This window comes from Mizuhopecten yessoensis, unplaced genomic scaffold (genome assembly GCF_002113885.1).
Source record: "Mizuhopecten yessoensis strain PY_sf001 unplaced genomic scaffold, ASM211388v2 scaffold6683, whole genome shotgun sequence".
Lineage (NCBI taxonomy): Eukaryota > Metazoa > Mollusca > Bivalvia > Pectinida > Pectinidae > Mizuhopecten > Mizuhopecten yessoensis.
The window spans coordinates 1,360,746-1,382,719 of record NW_018406672.1 but is presented as its reverse complement, the minus strand read 5'-3'; the positions used below and the strand labels follow the sequence as shown (position 1 = coordinate 1,382,719).

At 34.6% G+C, this 21,974-nt stretch overlaps 1 protein-coding gene across 3 annotated transcripts in view; it reads left to right on the top strand.

Moving 5' to 3' along the window:
* Positions 1-21,974, top strand: part of LOC110452433 (glutamate receptor U1-like) — a 106,425-nt gene that overhangs the window by 46,164 nt on the left and 38,287 nt on the right. For all 3 annotated transcript variants that reach the window (XM_021500962.1, XM_021500961.1, XM_021500963.1), the window contains exons 2-3: positions 14,592-14,723; positions 17,345-17,590. In XM_021500962.1, the coding sequence (XP_021356637.1) occupies positions 14,592-14,723; positions 17,345-17,590 (378 nt within the window). The remainder of the gene's footprint in view (positions 1-14,591; positions 14,724-17,344; positions 17,591-21,974) is intronic.

Below are 21,974 nucleotides of genomic sequence, written 5' to 3'. Positions count from 1 at the left end.
CTTTCATCGTTCGCTTATCTCCGCCATCTTCCGTCCGTGGTGATTACTATCTTGGTGAAAACTAACAAACCGCGAAACGAATGATGCACAGATCGATTAAGGTTTCCCCCCTATTCTCAGCCTGTAATGCCATTTAGTAAATTATTGTTATATATTCATCAATGATTACTTCTCGGTAAGTAAACAATAACAGTACCTCAGAATTAGGGCGGTTTAAATATACAAAAACACATATTACTAATCAAGTTCCGACGAGCTCTTTGGGAATCCTTGAATCCATAATCTGTTCGAGTCTTTAGAGAGTTTATACGATTGTCTTATTAGTTTGTAAGTCGCTTTAGGAAATGACATCAATGTACACGTAGCTGTCATAATAGCGTCATTTTGTCATAAATGAAAGCAATATAGCCACCTCATTAAGTTTATTTGTTTTCGTATATCTAACTGTCTTGTCGCAGTCCTTCACCTAGATACGTTATATAGTTTGGTTAATTGGGAAAAAGAAGGGAACCAGGTCAAGGCCAAGTTTCTCATTAAATGGCCCTAACGACAATTAAAACATTGGACACCGTTTTTCTGATACGTTTATGACACTAGAGAGTTGTATATCAAATCCTTCGGTATTCTTAAGTGCTATCCGAGGTGTAAATTCGCTCAGCCATTTGCCTCGTCTTCAGAGTGTGGACTAGGTTGTATTTTGGTCATATACATTTAGGACAAAAATGAATTATCGTCAACAAATTGTTTTGCAAATGTTATCTCGACAAACGAGATGTTAAGGTGACCAAATGTTATTAAATTTAAGAAAGAAGTTTTTATTAGGTTGATTCATAACTGCTTTTACACGGTACATCCCTTTATATGCAATAATAACCTAATCAGTTTCCGTGAAAGAATTACGCCCCCTTGTATCATAGTATTTAGCAACTAATATGGCCCAGTTACAAAAATCAAAAAAAATATGAGTTTTGGTTTCAGAGACTTTGATGAAACCCATTACACTATCGGAGACACTATCAACACATTTCTTTAATTTGCCTTCGACCTTGTAAATGACCTTTTTATGCTAATGTGCTGAGAAGAAATTTAAATGTGATTTTTATTTTACACAAGTTCGCAAGGTAACGTAACTGTATTATATTGGCGAGTGACTGGCGCATTGTGTTTTATTACATATATACTTACACAGAAGCGTGCTTTTATTCATTAAGCAGAATAACAGCAGCATATCTTCGTTACAAATCTAAACTTCATTATCAATAATATCCGTTAACAAAGCCAAATATATCTGGCTCACTTCAATGTTTATGCGAAGTTTTATCTGAAAGTTATATAAACATGAAAAAACTCATGGCAATGCATAGGATGTCATATAATACTTAGTGTTAATTGGCTTATATAAATAAAATAAAAAGGAAGATAAATAGCTTCAAATGTTTTCAGCATGCCGTTGAAATGGAAAAAAATCCACCTATTCGATAAGTTCTACAGGTTCGATGTTTTCATTGAATATCAAAGCTTTTTTCCCCAAACGATTTGTTTTCCCCGTTATATTTACTATACTAGATAAGCGGTAGACATATTCAGTTACATTCCGACTGTATGTAATTTTGATTTTTTGGTACACTATCCTCACAAACCAGTGTAGGGGAAGACGAACACAAACATTGAGTCATCCTGTAAGTTTTCGAATGACTAAAGCACTTTCAAAAAGAAAAAATACAGCTTTACTGTGTTAATCAACAACACACGGTGTCTGAAAAAGCAATAGCCCTGATTTATTTTTGGCCATAGAATGGAGTCATCGATATCTGCTCTACCTACTATAAGTGCAGGGAAGTAAAACATTGTATTTCTACTTTACATGTGAGACAGCAAGCCAATGTTGATTACTTTACGTTCGAGAATAACACATGGTGCCATACAACATACATTATGTCCATTCTTGTTTATTGGAGTTTGCGGAAGCAGATTAAAAAGTCAATATCATAAACAATAATTAAACAGACGTAAATGCCTATCTGACATTTACGTGTCCTGTTGTGAACTTAAATCAGTTCAGTGTAACCTGTTGTAGGTACTAATTGGAAATATTGAATTTTTACTATCGGGATGGTGCTCAGTGATGTCACAGTAAAGATATGTACATGCGTACCAGGCTCCAGTTGCTCAAAGCCTCGTTCGAATTAACCAGTGTTTAGGCAGCTTTTACAAATATGATTATATCAAAATCAATAACATCTAATATCATTTCACTCCAATAAATTTGACAGATTAGATTCTGTGTTTTAAGGGTTTATTTTACTTCTTATTGACAAACAATGAATATTCCGCTAAGCTCTGTTTAAAGTAAGTTATCCTTTAAGCAGCGATCCGGTCCTTGGGATTTACCTGATTTAAACATATTCAGACTGAAGGAATCTTGTGCATTATAGAACAATAGTATTTGGTATCTTTTTAGCGTAATTCCCTGTTTAATCATGCCATGCTTTAAAGTTAACTAAAGCAAATGAATAACTATACAATATATTGCATCGGTAATATACAACGATTCCAATACAAAAGGTAGATATAAACCATTAAAACGATGAGAAAACCAGGTGCTTTCCTGGAGGTCATCGTTCAACCAAATGTTGCATCAATCATGATGTCTTACATCAAATCAAGAAAGGATATTTTTTAGCAAATAGATTGATGCCTCTCATGTAGACAGCTTTGGCAAATTGGTTAGCAGGATGGTTATATGACATGTACGTATTGTACACAATTCTGATACAAGAGATAGGATATGGAATAGCGAAACATGTAAACATATACAAAATATTGTAAGGAGGTCAGTCATAAGTGCATTTACGATAGTTTTATGTTTTACTTGTATTATGTGTTAACAATATGAGTTTCGGCTATATATTTTTTATTTACACTAATAATATAAACCGATTTTAATGTCTATATAAAATTTATACATTTATACATATAATTAGGTGCCCTAGTATGTTATAAAACCTGGTTTTCGTCATATGTTGGAAAAATATAGATATCATATTTCATGTAATAATTGTGTAAGTTTTGAATGTGAAAACATCCTTATGAATCATTATGAACAAAAAATGCTATAATTCCGGACCTTTTACGGACTGGCGACAGATTCTTATTAAGCCTAATCTCTGTCAAAAAAGAAAAAGAACAAATATAACAAGATAGGGTTTGATAATTTACCTATTAGTATAATTTAGAAAGCATAGTGAATACCTATATAACTTTACAGTGTATATGCAAATAACAATCATAGTATAAATGGAAGACCTCTATAAGTAATATCGTGTACTACGTCAAAGAGGATATTTAATGCTTTCCCGTTGAATGTCTTATGCATTTCACGAGTATGATGGAAATATTGATATTTTGCAAGAGTACGAAGCAATCGTAAAAGTAATCTATTCTATTCTGCCATACGATCACAATATACAGTCTTGACCGTGATGTTATTTTCCCATTAATTTTGCACAGAGCCAGATAATTATTCAGTGATTTTATTACTAATATTGATACAATAAAATTTGTCAAAGATATTTTTTTAATGAAGTCGTGATCAAAACCAAATGTGAAAATATCGTTTTCTGAAAAAAGACAGAATAGTGTATTGATTGGAAACACACTTGAATTTTCTATTTTATACAATATGAGTACCTACATCGACGAGCAATTATGTGCAGGAAAAAAGTAAGGAATCGATTACTTGATCTTCAGCGTCATATTGATGATGTCACGCTTGAGAAAAAGCTGCGGGTCATTTTAAATGGGTTACTCAGCGCAGTTCTACCGTTTTCTTAGATATTCAAGTAATATTTGCTTACGAAATGTTAGCATTGTATATTAGGGTGAATAGCTAAGAGTATAAAGCAGATATATACCGAAGCAATAACATAATCTTCGGTCGTATTATCGACGTATGATCAAAAACAAAAACAATCAAAAACTACTGCTTTACATGCAATAAACAGAAAGCATCGCTTTGATTGGTCAATGCCAAAAAAAATATCTTTACAACTTGACAGATATTAATACTGAAAATCCTCTTCTTGATACCCAAATGACCGACAGCTGTTCGTTTTGGCAACAAACACATTCAATCCGGGGTTTAGACGTACAAGTTGCATCGCCGTCAAACACTACGATACAGTGATCAACCTTAATGCTGAGACAATCTATAATTGCCTCACAGCCTTTCCAACATGTCTCCAATTGTCTTTAATCATCTGCCGTCTCCTTCAGTGATAAACTGTTTATGTTGGTACTTATACCGTCTAATTCCCTGACATAGCCTGCCTAGTGTTGCGTAATTTACTTGATTCAATATTGACGCACCATCACGTGGAATGCTTCAGAGGTTGAGATGTGCCAAAATGTGACTTTATTATCCTGGTTTGAAGAAGGAGATGTCTTTATCTGTCAGTCCATTGCTACAAGTTAGTGCAAACCTTTCCCGAACGCTCTTTCTAACGACCCGGATGTACGTTGCTATATCTATATGATGAACGCTTTGTTCGTTAATACTTGTAGGCGTTATCATAAGCGTTTTATTGTTCAAAATATTTCATGAGAATTTTCACAGACGTGACCTACTTCCATCTACAATTGTCAATAGCCGTCGTGTAAAAGACATGCTCGCCGTTTCTCAAAGTTAATTGTGTTTGTCGTTGAAAGAGTTGATGGTGCGTTGGTTCGTCGATGTATTGTCTCCTTATACATGGAAATACTATGGTTGCTTTTTGTCTGTTTTAATTGACACAATAGTCACAAAGTTTACATATTTGACTCTAAATGATTTGTTCTTGACTTACAGTACTCAATCATTTGAAGGTTGCTGATCATTTTTGCTCAAGCTGGTGTGATTTTCTAGGTATGAGTTCATTTAACGTTCCGCTTCGATATGTAAGTGAATTTAATTGGCCAATTACGACTCAGCAGCTAGTGTATCGTTATGTCAATTTTCGCAGAATAGTTGGTATATACTATGTGTGCAGTACTTTTGTTTGAAGTTTTATTTTTTTCGAAAAACGATGATACACGCGTAAAACAATTAAACTCTTTTTACTATAAATGATATATTACTAACGACACAAGTCTCATGAAATTTAAAGATTTTTTTGCTAAAAGTGTCTTCAAAACTACAAAAAGAAATTTTACGTAACATTTTTTTTTTTACCAGTATCACTTTGAGTTTACATTAAATGCCTTGCAGCATAAAGAAATTCAAACTCTGTCGGAAATCTCCATACAGATTAAATAACGCTATTTGATTTTTTTTTTAAAAGTATCATACAATTAATACTTGGCATTTTTCGGTCACAGAATTATCTATCTGAGCTTGTGAAGTAGTTTCAAAGTGATCCCATCAGAAGAACAAAAAATAAATACATCACTTTAAGTAGGACATTTCATGTAACTGTACTATAACACTGCAGACATTCTTATATTGTATACACAAACAGTCCTTTGTTGTTTGTTATGTACATGTACCAGTAGAACACGTTTGATGTGCCTGTTTATTTTAAAATTAATTTCATGACTGGCTTTTTACTCTAAATCTTTTGAAAGTCATATTAAGATTCTAGCAAGATGATAAGATAAAAAAATGTTCTTTGTAAAATTTGGTAATGAATGATGTAATAGAATTTTTGCGGTCAGAATATCGGTTTTCACATTCCACGACATGAACTTCTAATATAATATCACGTGAGAGAATATTTACCATTATGGACATAAAGTGAAAACTGTCCAAACCGAACACCTCATGGACTTTTACTCATGGTGTTTGGACTAACAGGGCTTTCTTCAATCGTTGTCCGAAGCTGAAATGTGTTTTATACTATTTGGCTTTGTCACTTTATATGAGGTCCTGCATTCTCCTAATACACCGGCTTGAATAATTTCTATCAAGGTCAGTTGCGTTGCTTGCATAAACTAGTGTTTTATTTTGATAACTGACTTTTTTTTGATACAATTTTCCAGACTATCTTTTGACACAGCAATTGTGTATATGTTGAAAGATATAGGAGTTCCATTGGTATGGCAGATAGAGAGATTTTTTCTCTAAAAATTACAACAGCGTACATTGTACGTCAGTATTATTAAAAACAACGTTCTTAATAGCATTTAAATTCAACTGAGAAATAGTGACAAAAAGTCAGCAGATCTATCGAAGGACCAATATTTCCATTTCTATAATACGATGATGATGATTAAACTGATCTGACAACTATTAGGTTTTGAATATATTTTACAGAATGATGAATATTTTCAATTGAAATGTTAATAAAGCTGTCAAGCATTTGAATCGACGTCCTTGTGGTATAGTACGATAAACAAAGGTGCATTGTATGGTGTCGCACATTTCAAAAAAGGTTGATTTAGAGACCCAATAGTAATGGCACAATGCTGATTAGAGTTTGTTACGTGCAAGGGTGTAATACATTAACCTGGTGTTTGACGACCTTAAATGGAGAAAGCAAAAACGGTCATCACCGCCAGACGGCAGACCTGACTTGTAATGTATAAAATGATAGTGATAAATACATGGTAGATATAGATGGTTGATATAATTGACTATTTTTATACCAATGATAGTGATAAATACATGGCAGATATAGATGGTTGATATAATTGACTATTTTTATACCAATGATAGTGATAGATACAAGGAGATGGTATATATTGACAGTTGATAGAATTGAATATTAATAAAACAAATGCTAGTGATAGATAGATTGTATATATTGACAGTTGATAGAATTGATTGTTTATACACAAATTATAGTGATAGATAGATAGGTATATAATATATATAAGCAGCTGATAGAATTGACTACTAATATTTTTTTTTATTTTTTTTTAGTGATAAATAGATAGTGGATATAGACAGTTGATGGAATTGACTGTTTATACACAAATGATAGTGATAAATAGTTTCTAGATGTAGACAGTTGTTAGAATTGACTATTAATATACAAATGATAGTGATAGATAGTTGGTAGATGTAGACAGCTGATATAATTGACTGCAAGTAACATATTTACTGCAGTTATATTTTTGTAATCAGCAGCGTAATAATCTCTGCGTGTTAGTAGGCACAGGTTTGAGTCTTGACATTTGGGGTATTTTGCATCGGACAAATAAACGGGTGTTGACTTAAAAATACTTATCTAATCTCTGTCTGCATTTGATTCAATGATACATATACATATACATATATAATTTTTTTTTTTAGAAAACCGCAATTCAAAACCGAAATCGATTAAACTTGAGCAAAATATGAACAAAGGAAAGATTTTCAGGGAGAACTTTAAATGATACAAAATTAAGACCAGATGTTTAAGAAGGATGAGCGGCGTCTGCTTCGTCGACACCTACCATTCTAATCTAGGTCAAATCCAAAGTAAGTTCACGTCCTCTTGTTCAGAACTCGGTTAATGACAACAAAATTATAAGGTACACTATAGAGCATAATAAAACTATAAGCGTGAGAGTTAAGCAACACTTTTGTTATCGTCTGTGTTCATAGAACATCTTTACATTGATTACCTTGTATTATCAGCTTAAAGGAGCTTAATGCTTTTAAGATGTGTCTATATAAATATTTATTTGACCCATTTGAATCTACGACCAGGTCTGTGTATCGCGTGAAACATTTATACAGTTTATAGTTTTGTTGAGATCTCACTTTCAAGAAGAGTAGGAAATTATCATCACCTGCAACAGAAGAAGTCGTTCAGGGAACAATTACGTTGCGTTACATAATAGATTGTGGGCAGTCAGGAAGGCGAAACGTGTCTTTATCCATAACAGTGTGACTGATCTGATACGGGCGCGTTCTGTGGTTAAATTGACAAAATTCGCGGAGGATTGCAGCGGATGACGATGTCACGAGTTATTGACGTGTGATGTATGGAATATGCATGGCCTTTGGTAATGAGAATGTCCAAATAGCTATTCTGGCAGGCTGGTGTATGACGTCAGTATCCCATGTCAGGGTAATATTAATGCGGACCTGTTTCTGTCTTGGACGCTGTTACTGTTAGCCTTTTATTATTATATGGTAACATGTCTTCGTCAGCGGAATAATTCGACCAAATCACAGAATGTCACAGATCCATATGTAGATATTATTGATAAGGATAACACTTTGTCTAATGGGAATTGACTAGTGTACTATTTCAAGGATACTATTACTTTCTACATGCTTCCCCATTACTGTATATCAACAATGAATGTAAGGAACACACATGCTATTGCACCTTTAAAATCGGGTCACTAATACACTGAACAGTATTCGAAAAGTGAATTACGCTGTAGCATACTGCTATAATCATCAGTGATACTAAGGGGCCAGAAAAATGATCATCTAAGTTGGTTTAAACTACTTTTGAAACAGGAGCAGGTGTGGACAAAAAATCCGTATTGTAATAATTTTCAAAATAAGAGATCATCCTCATCTAATAAACTTATCATTTAGCTTTTGGGGTTTTATACAGCTGAGGCTGGAAGTGTAAATAGCATTCATTCGGAGAATCATGTTTTGTAGAGCAGCTGTTATTTACTTCAAAAACATGTATTGTACTCACTTTTGCGTGAATATATCCAATTGTTAAAGTGAAATATAAGACATTCTGTGTTAGTTAGTATTTGTAAGTTTTAAATCATTTGTGAAGACAATGATGCCATTCATTTAACAATGTAGTAAATTTATGGTAGAAAGAAGATCCATATCTCGTAATTGTTGTTAATTTTGGGAGTTGATATCCATTTTGAAGACTACGGATAAGTTTAGTGTCATGCTATTTCTTGGTGTTATATGAAGATGACGTTTTTGACAATTTAAGTGCCTTGTAGTTTTGTTGTCACAATTCGAGTTCTCAATATGAGGACATGGTATCACTTGAATTTGACATAGATTAACACGACAGGTGTCATCGATAAAGCAAAAGACGCTTACCCTTCCGGAACACCTGGTCTGATTATCCGTTTTCTTTTTCAATGGTCTCCATGTAAATCCTCATATTTCGTCATAGTTTCATTGATTTTGAGTTCGAATATGGTTGTACAGTATTGACACTTTGGTATTCTTTTGCTGTTTTTTTAAAAAAAGAAACACTCGCGAAGATTTGTTTAATTGATAAGATAAGATAAGAAGACATAAACTTTTATTTCCCCTACAAATTATTTCCTCAGTAACAAAACAAAAATATAGAGCCAAAGTTGATCAGTTTAATAATTTATCAAGGGGCATGATAGGAATAGAAAGTTTTCGTTAAGATATTATGACATTGCAGCCTGAAAACTGCTAAATTATTGGGACAAAACAAAGATGATCCGGTATAGACCCGGGAGCGGATACATGAAACTTGACATATGAATTCAAATAGTTACAGCATAACCTGATACTTGGAGAGGCTGTTATTAACCCCCGTCATATGATGACTGTGAACATGACAACTTGAAGACATTTGAGCTAACATATCCACCTCTATCTCCCTCTCAGACAATAAAGATCATTGATCACATTCAATGTATAACGTAAATCATGTATTTTTGTGAGTATTTATCATTCGTTATAGTCGGATGGTGACAATTTGCTAAAACACATATCATTAGCTTTTTATCATCTACCGAAAAATGCCATGTATACATGTAACATAATAGTATAGAATAATGTGTAAATACATAAATACAATTTGTTATAGTATTAAATGTATGTTTGTTACAACGCTGAGCTACAATTAATTCTGAAATGGATATGTCTTCCAACATTCACTTATATCGAACGTTAAGTTAACATAAGCATTTACTTTTTGAAATTACAACAACATTTTCTCTATTATTCCACCTTGTTGTGGGTGGTGATTATGTATTTTCTTTTGTTTTGGTGTTGCTCGGTTCCTTTTGTTGTCGTTTCATAAAAGCATTGCGTTTCTGGGAGCTGCTTCGTGTGTTGCCGCTATGGTACATGGACTATTTGGTTCTATTTTACTACATTTTGCTGGTCATAGTGCATGTGTACTTGTGTGATCCTGAAGCGGGTAGTACTAATATACAGTGCATCAGTACTGATAGTCTGACAGCTAACTGGCTGCCTGGTACGAACCCTTAACCTGTCAGACGTAGGGCGCACATTCCAAAGCCATTATATTGGTAAAATGGCCGAGGAAACCAGCAGGATGCAACGTCGTTATGAGATGCAGAAATCAGGAACTTAACACTATACACCTCTTAGGATGTTGTACGATAGAGTATGGCGGACCTAGTCTTAATCCAGAACCAACAGGAGGTATCAGCTTAGTTTTTGTTAGGATTGACTCTTGTGTGTATCACAATGCAACAAGGTCAAACGGCTCCCAGTTAATAAAAATTCACAAGCGATGTCATCTTATGACTTAGGCATCCGAGTATGACTTCTATACAAAGATAAGCGGCCGGTTTTTATGTTTCGATGCTTAGCACAACGAAGTGATCTGGTGTCCCAGACAATATGCTCCAGTAGTTACAGACGTTATCATGCAATTGGGAGAGAGCTCTAACAGTGCTGATTTGATTCCTTGTTATTCCCTTTAGGAATATTCCTCATTTCTAGATATCAGTTGTATCAATATTTACAAACCAGTGTAAAATGTACCTAAATCATATCGTCGAAGACCAAATAAACATCAAAACTTGACATTTTTTTGTTTTACCTCGGTTACGTCAGGATTGCTGTTCGTTGCTGTTACAGTGATGTACTTGAGCGATGTTTTCTCTTTTATCCTTATTAGGCTAGTTATATTGATAGATCCACAGCAAGGTACTATTTATCTAAATCGGTGAAGACAAGAGAAACACAATTTCGAACAGGCGTTTTCCTTTTGCCAAGTAAAATACTGTATGCATGCACAGCTGGCCTTGAATTACAGTTGTTGCAAAATAAAATATCAATTTTCATCTTTTTTAAGAAATATCGTAATTTTATCTTCAAGACATCATTTGAATCAATATGTTTACATCCGTCGAACATATAACTAAATCGATTGTGGCGAAGACCTCTCAAACACAACCGAGAAACATATACCTTAGGAATGTCTGTGTTGTTGATATTGTATCACACTTGTGGCTTAGTCAAATACATTTTCTCTACTTAAAAAAAACAAAACATCTCAATACGTCATTTCTAATATAGTTTAAATAATGGATATTTTCTTAAATATAATGAGTATTAGGTTCATATTATTGTCTTTGCGTTTCATGTTTTTGGTCCCCTTTTTATCCATGAAGTCTATTTGTTGTTTTCGACTCGACATACAAGTCACTTCTGACCTTGACCCCCATCTGTAAGTATCTATTAGTGAGGGCACTGTCAGACAAATAAATCATTCTGCAATACAGTGGTATTGCTGACCATATTCCCGGACACCAGTATAATTAGCACCGCTATCTGACACCGGGAAACACCTACATAGCCGGCCCACACTCTTTCATCTCAGACTTACCTACGTTATCAGGTAGCGTGTATGATGGTCGACACTCATACTAGAAAATTAATGTATCGTCTCCATAGGCTCGCATCAAAATCTGCATTATTTATAGAAAGATTGTATATTTGTTATCAGGTAACAGTATGTATCAAAGAAACCCTATAGTGGTCTTGTCACTGCCGATGTTAATTTCCCTACTGTGGCCAAGACGACGTTAAATCTCGTATTTGTATACCGCCTTTTGACGTGAGAAATAAGCCGTGTAGTAAATTATTGATGACTAGCGTAGCTATCGAACATTACCTCGATATGCTCGTGTGGACAATAATGTTCTATATGGAGCTGTGTCACCTTGATTCGAAAGGTCATGTCCAGATGGCCATGCCTGCTTTTATGGCTTCATTGTATCTTAATATAGATTGTGTCTATAGCGACTAATATATACACTGATATATAGATTTCAAGGTTTCAAGTGAAGACCAGTGTCGTATCAAAATAGCATATTGCAGAGAGTGAGTGATTGAACAGTAGTTTTTACTGTCATACCCGTATGAACTGCCTTAGCTAGTATTCACATCAACAACAAAACAGATGAAGTGATGACAGTTCATAGCGTTATGAGATTTACGTTTAAATAAAAACACTCTTTGGAAAACATATGTAAGCTATGGCATATCGGCATATTTTGAATATTTAGTCACATTGATATAGTCATAGTATCAAATGAGTTTCTGACAACATTGTCATGGTTTTGTAAGAAGTATCAAACAGTTGTTATTTACCAAACAGGTTAACAGCCATCTTTATCATTGAGAGATTGTTTAAAATCTTTACAAAACAGTTGAATGTCAGAGGTATATAAACTGTTCATTACCTTCATAAGAAAGTCACCCACAGAACTGGTCTCATTACCATGTAAATGTAATTTTTGAGAGGTTTATAGAGTGAGTAGAAATAGAAAAATAGGTTAAAGCTGAAGCTGAACGACTGTGTTCTACGCTAAAATTGATAAATACAAAATTAACGGGGGTAAACTGTTAAGGTAAGATGTCCAATGATCATATCAAAATTGTATCCACAGTTGATGCGCCAGTGATCTTTCAATGCCAAGATACTTGAAAAAGGAAAAATACAGATACTGTATTCATGAATATATCCAACTTTTTGTGTTCTTACCACAGTATAATTAATATGTCTATTTATTCATTTAACATAGAGTTGACTACAAAATCTGAAATGATTGACATTTTTTAAATGGTATCAACGTGTTTGTTGAAAAATATGCAGATAAAGTGAACTTCCGTTTAAAAGTTTCGTTACATTGTAATACAAAGTATACTGAGGTCAATGACACGCATAACCTTGGCCCAAGGCCATCGCTCTCCCGCCCATTATGCAGAGTATCTGATATATCGTCTTGTTGATTCAAAGCTTATCTGAAGACACAGGCGAGCACATAATTGTATTTGTAGAGATATTAGGTTTTGGAACTATTGGAATGTATGCGTTTCCATGACATATCATCTATTATCAAGACAAAATCATTTATTTTACCGCAGAGTTCGATAAATGTGGCAATATCTCATGGTCGTTTTTTGTACATATATATATATATTGACACGGAAAGCGAATATTATGTCACTATCTTCCATGTCAAATGGCATTTTTTCCTATCTCAAACTCACAACTGCACGAAGAAAATAAGAGCAAAATGTTTATGTTTGAGGTAAAGTTAGATAATCTTTCAAATTACTTGCAGATAATTTTTAACAGGAAATAGATGTCATTAGTTGGGAAATCATGCATAACTCGTTTTACCTTGTATCCTCCGAGACAGGTATAAAGTATGTGAATGTACAGTTATAACTACATGTACTCACACAATACGACTGAACCGTATCTGAATATACAACTAGACATCCTAACAGAATGCGAGATCCCCGAGTAGCACACTTCTACAACACTGTATCCTAATGTACAGCTAGACATATCTCCACAATAAGAGTAAATAGTAGCTTGATATACAACTGGATTCACCAACACGATACGGTATGTGTTGGCAGTGTTTGTTTAACAATAAGCTTGAGTAATGATCTACAGTCGGTGTGAAAGTAATTATGTGTACGGGACTCTGTTCTTTTTTGTTCCAAATCGGTTTAATTATTAATATCTTATCTCTACTTACTGTCATGATTCCATCAACTTTGTTACGACGACGGTTTATCGTACATGTGATTAGTCAAAGTTGCGTTGGTCGTTTTTTATGGATCTTTGTAGATAAATTCCCATACTAAAAGACACCTGTTTTTTCCAAGGTTTTCTTCACCCTAGCCAACCTTCCGTATTTGATACTAATACATACCTGTTTTGTGTCCTAAAGTATTCTCCAACCTGGCCAGACTTCCGTATTTGATATTATGAAATACGTGTTTCCACATGCTATCCCCCACCTAGCCAAACATCCGTATTTGATACTAATACATACATGTATTGTTTCCCCAGGTATCCTCGAATCAAGCCAAATCTCTTTATTTTTTAATAATACATACTTTACCTGTTTTGTTTCTCCAGGTCTCCTCCACCCAAGCCAAACCTCCGTATTTGATATTAATAAATACCTGTTTTGTTATCCCAGGTATCCTCCAGCTAGCAAAATCTCCGTATTTTACAATAATGTATACATGTTTTGTTTCCCTAGGTATTCTCCGCCTAGCAAGACCTCCGTATTTGATACTAATACATACCTGTTTTGTTTCCCCAGGTATTCTCCGCCCAAGCCAAACGTCCGTAATTTATAACAATAAATACCTGTTTTGTTGCCCTAGGTATCCTACACCCTAGCCAAACCTCCTTATTTTGAAATAATACATACCTGTTTTGTTTCCCCAGGTATCCTCCACCCAAGTCAAACGTCTGTATGTTATAATAAAACATACCTGTTTTGATTACCAAGGTATCCTCCCCCTATGGCAATACCTCCGTATTTGATAATAAAACATACCTGTACCTGTTATGTTTCTCCAGGTATCCTCCCCCTTGCAAGACCTCCGTATTTGATAATAAAAAATACATGTTTTGTTTCCCCAGGTATCCTCCACCCAAGCCAAACTTCCGTATTTGTCCTAATCGATGACCTCCTGATTCGAATGGGCACAAACATCACAGTAACCTATATCAACTCCACATTCAGCGGTGACAATCTCGATCAATACCAAACCGGTAAGTAGATTTTATTTAGAAGTATTTGTTCAACTTCATCTTAGTTGCTCGTCTAACGTTATTATGATTTAACTAAAGAACATATTCCCTGCCTATGTGAGATGCACAATTTATAATCTTCTATACATTTGCGTGTTGTATTTGTTTTTTTATTTGGTTTGATCAGGTTTTACTTCCTTTTACTACAAATGCCATATACGGACGTGTCTCCATGGGTGTTATTAATGCGCCCATGTGTGTGTGTGTGCAGGAGGCAGGATATATTGATTATGAGAAGTTCTTTTTACACAACCAATAGCATTTTATTGGTTGTGTAAAAAGAACTTCTCATAATCCATACTTACCAACCTGAAGAAAATGTTTAGAAATATAGGATATATTGATGTATATGCATCTTCCCTCCTATGCCTCTGAAAGTGTTGCATTTCCAAGCAAGGCACTACTAGGAAACAAAAAGTCGTTAAGAAGCAGTGAGAACAGGGGTTTCCAATTGTAACAATAGGCGCAGCAGATCAATTTGGGTTTGAGCAGGAAACACAGAAGAAAAATGGGTGCTGTAATATAACCTGACTTGCAATTGCAAAACCTCAACGCTATGTATTGGTTATTAGATATAATTTAGATGATAGGGTGCTTATTTTAAAGATGTTAACGTTAACCTGATTGAGTCATTAACTGCTGGTTGTAAAAAGTGGTTAAATAGGTAATGTGTTATTATTTTTACGCTAAAGTTGTTGTTCCAACATTTTTACAATAACTACGTTACTTGCAATATAAATGATATGTGGGTCGCTGTCTAAGCTTAAATGAAAAATAATGACTTGTGTCATCTTGGTGACAAGGAGTCTAAATGGCGTTGATGTCGTGTTAAGGAATATTGAGAAATAACTGGTGAATTTAGATATAACATCAGGAGTAAGAAAGGCGAAATACATGTTTTCATTTTAAAACTGTAATAATTATCATGTAAATCGTATCCGAAGCATATCTCTTGTTAGTGTGTACCATAAGGTGTCTGTATAGATCACATACAGGATACTGATTGGTTTATAAGTCTGAATGAGTCACATTCTTGCTCCACCACCAAGAACTACAATAAACATGTAATCATGACTAGTGTTTTAATGTATGTAACGACGTATACGATCGGCTCATTAGCGAACATGTGATCTGCCAACAAACTATTGTGTATATGAATGAATCTGGAAAACAAATCTGGAACAGTTTTTGGAAGTTTCCTTTGCTATTTTCGAACATGGTTGTAAGCGATTTTTCCGTCTAATTAACAATATCTGGAGTCCAGGTGGATATCCCCCTATACATGCGGTGTGAAGTTACCGCGCGCTGTGTCCCAGTAAAACGTGAATGCTTTCATTTCACTACAGTCATTCATGATGAGTGGAAGTTGATTTTCCCGATTCATACCCATGTATTTGGGAATCTTCCAACTTCAATCCTGATATGCATCGTTATTTCAACGAAGCGAATGTACAATGTAGTAGGATGTTATCATCTCATTGCCGTTAAGATAATTAAATACTAATGTGTACCTGTCAGATTTTACCACATAAACATTAACCAGAGGTTTTATTTAAAAAAAAAAGAGTAATGCCATGATGTATTATGCAATAAGACAATATCAAATAAAATCATATTACATATGTTTAGATTAAATCCTTGTTGTTATAACATTTGCGCAAATTGATATAAATATGAAAATGATAACTCTAGTGTGTTTGAATTTGAAACAATGTCTATTCAACAAATAAGATACATATGATTTAATCTCACAAGCTATGGTGTTGTTACTGTACATTTAAATACCGAAACAAGTCACATTAATTTTACATTTAAGAATAAATAGTAACCTTACATATTCGAATGACATTAAATTATGTTAAAAACCTCGGAGGTTGAATTTGTTATTGTGGTTAAAAAATAAGAAAACAACAAAACAAAAAACTAATGAGTTCATCTTGAATGTTTCGCAATGAGACCGAGTTGCGATATTTGCCACTTCTTGTCGATTTAGCATTAATAACTTGATAATTGTAAAGGTCAGTGTCCCGCACTTAACACGTCAACCAATTATTAGAGGTGACAGGTCCTTGAATCTCATTAGCGTTCGGTAATTGGCGTGTATAAATACATTTATTCAAGGATTCCTGATTCATGTGTACTTTTCCGTCTTTGCGTATTTCAGAGTTATCTTCTCTTGTGAGCAGGTATTGATTGTTACGTCATTGGTTTGTGTGCGAAAATTGCGTCGTTTTCTCAAAAATTGATGACGTTACTCTCACAAACCAATGACGTAACAATCAATGCCTGCTCACAAGAGAAGATAACTCTGCAATATGCAAAGACGGAATTGCAACAGAGAAAGATGATATGCTGATGGTGATATTGTTAATTTTTTAATAAACTCTCATGACTTTTGTAGTAAAATACTCGCTCTAACAAAATGTATGCTTTAATGAACAGGTGTTTCCGTTAATTGCTTTAATCAGCAGGTCTCCTTTGTTAGTGATTAAACTACAAGGATATACACTCTTTTTAATATGATAAACAACTATTTCAGGGACGAACGTTTACATAATTGATACTTTTTTTGTGTTTTGCAGCAGACGAAATCGTAAAAACTCTCAAGATATCAGCATTAATTGGACATTTTAGTGAAACATTTGCAGTCGCTACAGAACATAACCGGATACCTTATTTTGTGACAAACATGGTTCCCTGGGATTGGCGCCAGCACCGATTTCTTATTCGGATTATTCCTGACACTAGTGTATACCGCATGGCCATCTGTGACATCCTAAAGTATTTCAATTGGATGCGAGTTGGAATTTTATATGACAACGATGCTGGTAAGTAAAGCAAATATAGAAACCCTCTTTACAGCACGCTAATGTAGACATCTGAGTGGGTTATTTAAGATGTGATATGATTAAAATAAAAAAAGGAATATTGGTTGAGGAGGCGGGGTCAAAATGGAAAACAATACTGACATGGAAAGTTAACGATAGTTTGCCTAATACCCCGATTAACACCACAACCTTCAATCATTACCTTAGATTTTTATTTTACCGTTACAGTTGTTTTAATTTTGAAACAACTTGTAAATAGCATTCCAGAGGAAAAGGTTAATAAAAAAAGTGGTGCACACTATATCTTGGATAGATAATCTAATGTACGGACTCTTCCCATAATTCCCTGCTTCATATACTGTACTGGTTAATGGCTGCCGTTGGATGAACATCCGTCATCACGACGTACAGTCATGTGATTTATGTGTGTAATGCCATTTATATGATGTGTTTGTCCCCTTTCCGTGTCATGACGATTAGGACTGAAAAGAACCAATGGAAAAACAACGAGGGGGTAAAATGTAGAAATGGCAAACTGGACGTCAATCAGAAAGCAGAAATATATCAAAGAAACGCTTGTATAGGAAAATCAGTTTTTTAAATAGGAATGTAACATAACCTTACAACAAACTTTATTAGATGAATATCATCAGCATATTCGTATATAAATCATTATAACATTGCATCTGTCGGCATGTGTGCCCACACGAGGTGATGGCAGCTTTACGGAAATGTGTCTGTCGTGCGGTTATAAATATTATTTTTATTCGTACAGTGGGAATGTGTTTCGTTATTACTTGTCGACTCGATACTTAACAACGAACGAGTTGACCTTTAATATCCAATGTATACAATAATTTTCTGACATTTGTGACATGATTGGCAAAAACGTATTTCCCCTCCATCATATTACAACTTGTTCTATTCATTAAACTCAGTGGCGTTTTATTAGAGACAGCGAAGTGTGGTAGTAAAAACAAAACAAGGTCGAAAGTAACATATGGGGGCGTCAAAATCGTGCTCTTTACCACAGCAATGGTGCCTAATACAGATACCATTGCTGTTGTAAAGAGCACGATTTTGATGTCCCCATATTTTACGTAAGTCCTAATATTGCTGACCTTACCTCTTTTTTCAATACATTCCTGTAAAGCAACACCACACTTATCATTATCATCCATCTCCTGTTCAGATGAAAGCTCATGTTTTAAAAATATTAGTTTGTGATGGAGGGAGCCAAATAAAGTCAATATAAACTGCATCATATAAACTTCCGTTCATTTGGGACTCATCGGTGTTACTAAGACCAAAAAATATCTATATTCTTGTCAATTATGTTTCGAAGAACATGTAGAATACAGCAAATAGGAAATGTGCCTTTTATAACATACATATCCTAAATCGGTTTAATTTATCTAAGCATTTTAATACCCTTCACTAGTATTAAAGCGGCTGGTCGGGGAAAAAATACAAAATAAATGGGTCTAAATGCGTTCTCTGGCCTTCCAAAAGTTATACCACGGCAATATGATGGTCAAGTTCTGCTTGCAATGTCCAGTTTTGACCACTGAAATATAGGGGAAGCCCCGCGTAGTTTTAGCGCAGATCTATCTATATATGTCACGTGGTTGTTTCGAAAGTGAGGCAGTGAAGATAACAACAATAGCACGCCGTCATGTGCCATGTCGGACTCAACTAGCGGACAAGACAGCAATACTATACGTAAATAATTGTTTTCAAAGGTCATGTATGATGTAAGTGTAGTATTCCTACCTATATGTTGTTGTTATATATAACGGTATTGATACCTCGTGCCTGTCATGACTTTTGCATGCATCTTTTTCTTTCGCCGCTATGTTTACATTTGGCCTTGTTGATGACGCGCGTGCGGTAAAATTACAACACTGATCTGGGTCAATTGAAAGTTTTAGACTGTTAGGTGACGATTAAGGATTTCTTTAATATAATTATATTTTTTACTCTTATGGAGTGAATTTCAGCAAATGGGTATATTTCATAAGAAGGTATTTTAAACATATTTATGCCATTTTAGCAAATATGACATTTTTTCCCCGACCAGCCCCTTTAAGGGTCTCAAACTGGTTTATATAACATATACACATGGCGTTTAAGAAACTAGCTTTAAATGACATTGGATTTGAAAGTCTTTTTTTTTTTGTATCTTAGAATTAAGTAAAAGAAGGAAAGCACCAGCCCTTCATATATATGTGTGACGTCATTGTTTTGTTCTCTTTGCTGTCACAACCCAGCATTTGGGTACATAAGGAATATGAATATATGAATTAATTAAGAATGGCGTAAACCTGGTCTGAAACAACAATGGCTTTTATACAGGGATGATCGAATTAGAGCGCCATTCTAACAACAATACGAATTCTTAACACTTTTAAAGCATTGGTAACACTTAATTTTAATGCTAAAGTGTTATATTTTTCAACAAACACAGAGCAGAACGGTTATTATACGTAATTATTGTTGTCTGGTGTAAGATTCAATACAAATAATGTAGCATTCATAAAGAAGTAAATTGATGAAAAATGGACCATGTGCAAAATATTTTACCATTCAACAATTAATAAGTGTAAAGATTGACTAACATAAAGCAATAAATACAAGAAATATAACAAATAAGGACGAAAATATTTGCTTCCAAAACAATTCAAAACTGTATTATAAATGTGTATATAAAAACCAAGCGCCTTAACATAAAACAAAGCCATGTGTTGACAGCCTTCTGGAATTGTTACTTAATTATAACCGTCATGTTAATCGAGCAGACGAAGATAGGTCAACGACCTAGCAATACCGCATTCCTCTGAGTTCAAGTACATCCCATACTGGCCACTGATTATCAGCACGAACGAGTCCTGTCCTCTTTTATTACTGTCGGCAATATTAGTGTAAACGACCACTGGGTGTGGAACGATAAGTAATAATATAGACAAATAAATACCTCGGTTTATCAGTCTATGGTGCTGAAGATCGGTATATGTTATGTAGGTAGGTACTGGTTTCATTAAGACTTGACCTACAGCAATATTAGCTGTGACTATAACTCGCTAGGGATTATATAGACGATGACGACATTCCTCTCGTTAGTTTTATACCATAACCCTTTTTTACAATAAAGTTTGACATTGTGCCAAGGAACCTTTTGTTTATGAAGTTATTTCTGATCGACTGTTCTGCAACACGGGCAATTGCGAGTTTTGACGTTTCTGGTTGATGCTTCCTCATAGGTTGTACTCAACAAATTCGAGCAAATGTATCTGTACAATCTTAACAGAAATATGTCCCGTCATTGGTTGATGCGAACTTATGTCTGCATTGCACTAAACATAACCTTGGTTCTTTCAGAACTAATCATTACCCAAAACGTTGCCCCTTTGGTGGTTGAGGAAAACTTACATGTTTGTATGATAATAAATCAGAACGTGGTGCCTTCTGACTTTTATCGGTAACGGAAGTGGTCTCGTTGACTGTTGACGGTCTCGCTGCGCCTCTGCCACTGTCGATTGACCGTAATTTGGTGTAAGATAACGGCTCACTGTCATGATGTTGGCCACTTGGGAGTGCCGATCACGGACGGTTGGACTGTACGATCCTAACAAACAACACCCACTCTTGATTCAAAAGGATGGATCGCTATCTGTTGCACCTAAGATAAAAATCATAAAAATGCAATTATATTTAGAATTCTGTTTCCTAAATCTCGTCTTAGGGTGATTTTTCCCCCTTACCTTTAACCATCATTTGTTCCACCGTCAGCCTGTAAGCATTATTTGTCGCAGTAATCAATGAATCAAACAGTTATTGGTTTTATTATTCAAATTCCGTATTCAGATTTAGATAAACCAATGCATACGTTTCGATTCGAACTGGAAAAATAATTGTTAAGTAAGCGTCCAATATTGAAACATGAAACAGAGAAATACATGTTTTTTAGTGTAAAAATCGTTCACATCATGAAGATGGGTTTCGACATAATGGGGTTTTGTTGATTAAACCCAATCATATAGTTATAACATTGTTTCATTGTTATGATGCTGTATATTACTTTCCGATATTTTGTGATTACAATTGTCATACTACTCTTGTCGTTACCAATGCATTGCTAAATAACACATTTGGACTATAATATATATTGGTGATCTTATTTTACGTATAAATAGGCAACATAAGTGAGTTACTGTGCATGGCAAACTACGTATACCTATCTGTATTGAAGTAAATTTAACCTGTATCCATGCCTGGAATATCTTGGTCCGCGTACAACTTTTCATCTTATTGATATGCAAATGTGTATGGTTATCGATTTGATAAAGATAAAGATTGCAATCTCTTTCTTTCCAATGGAGAAGTT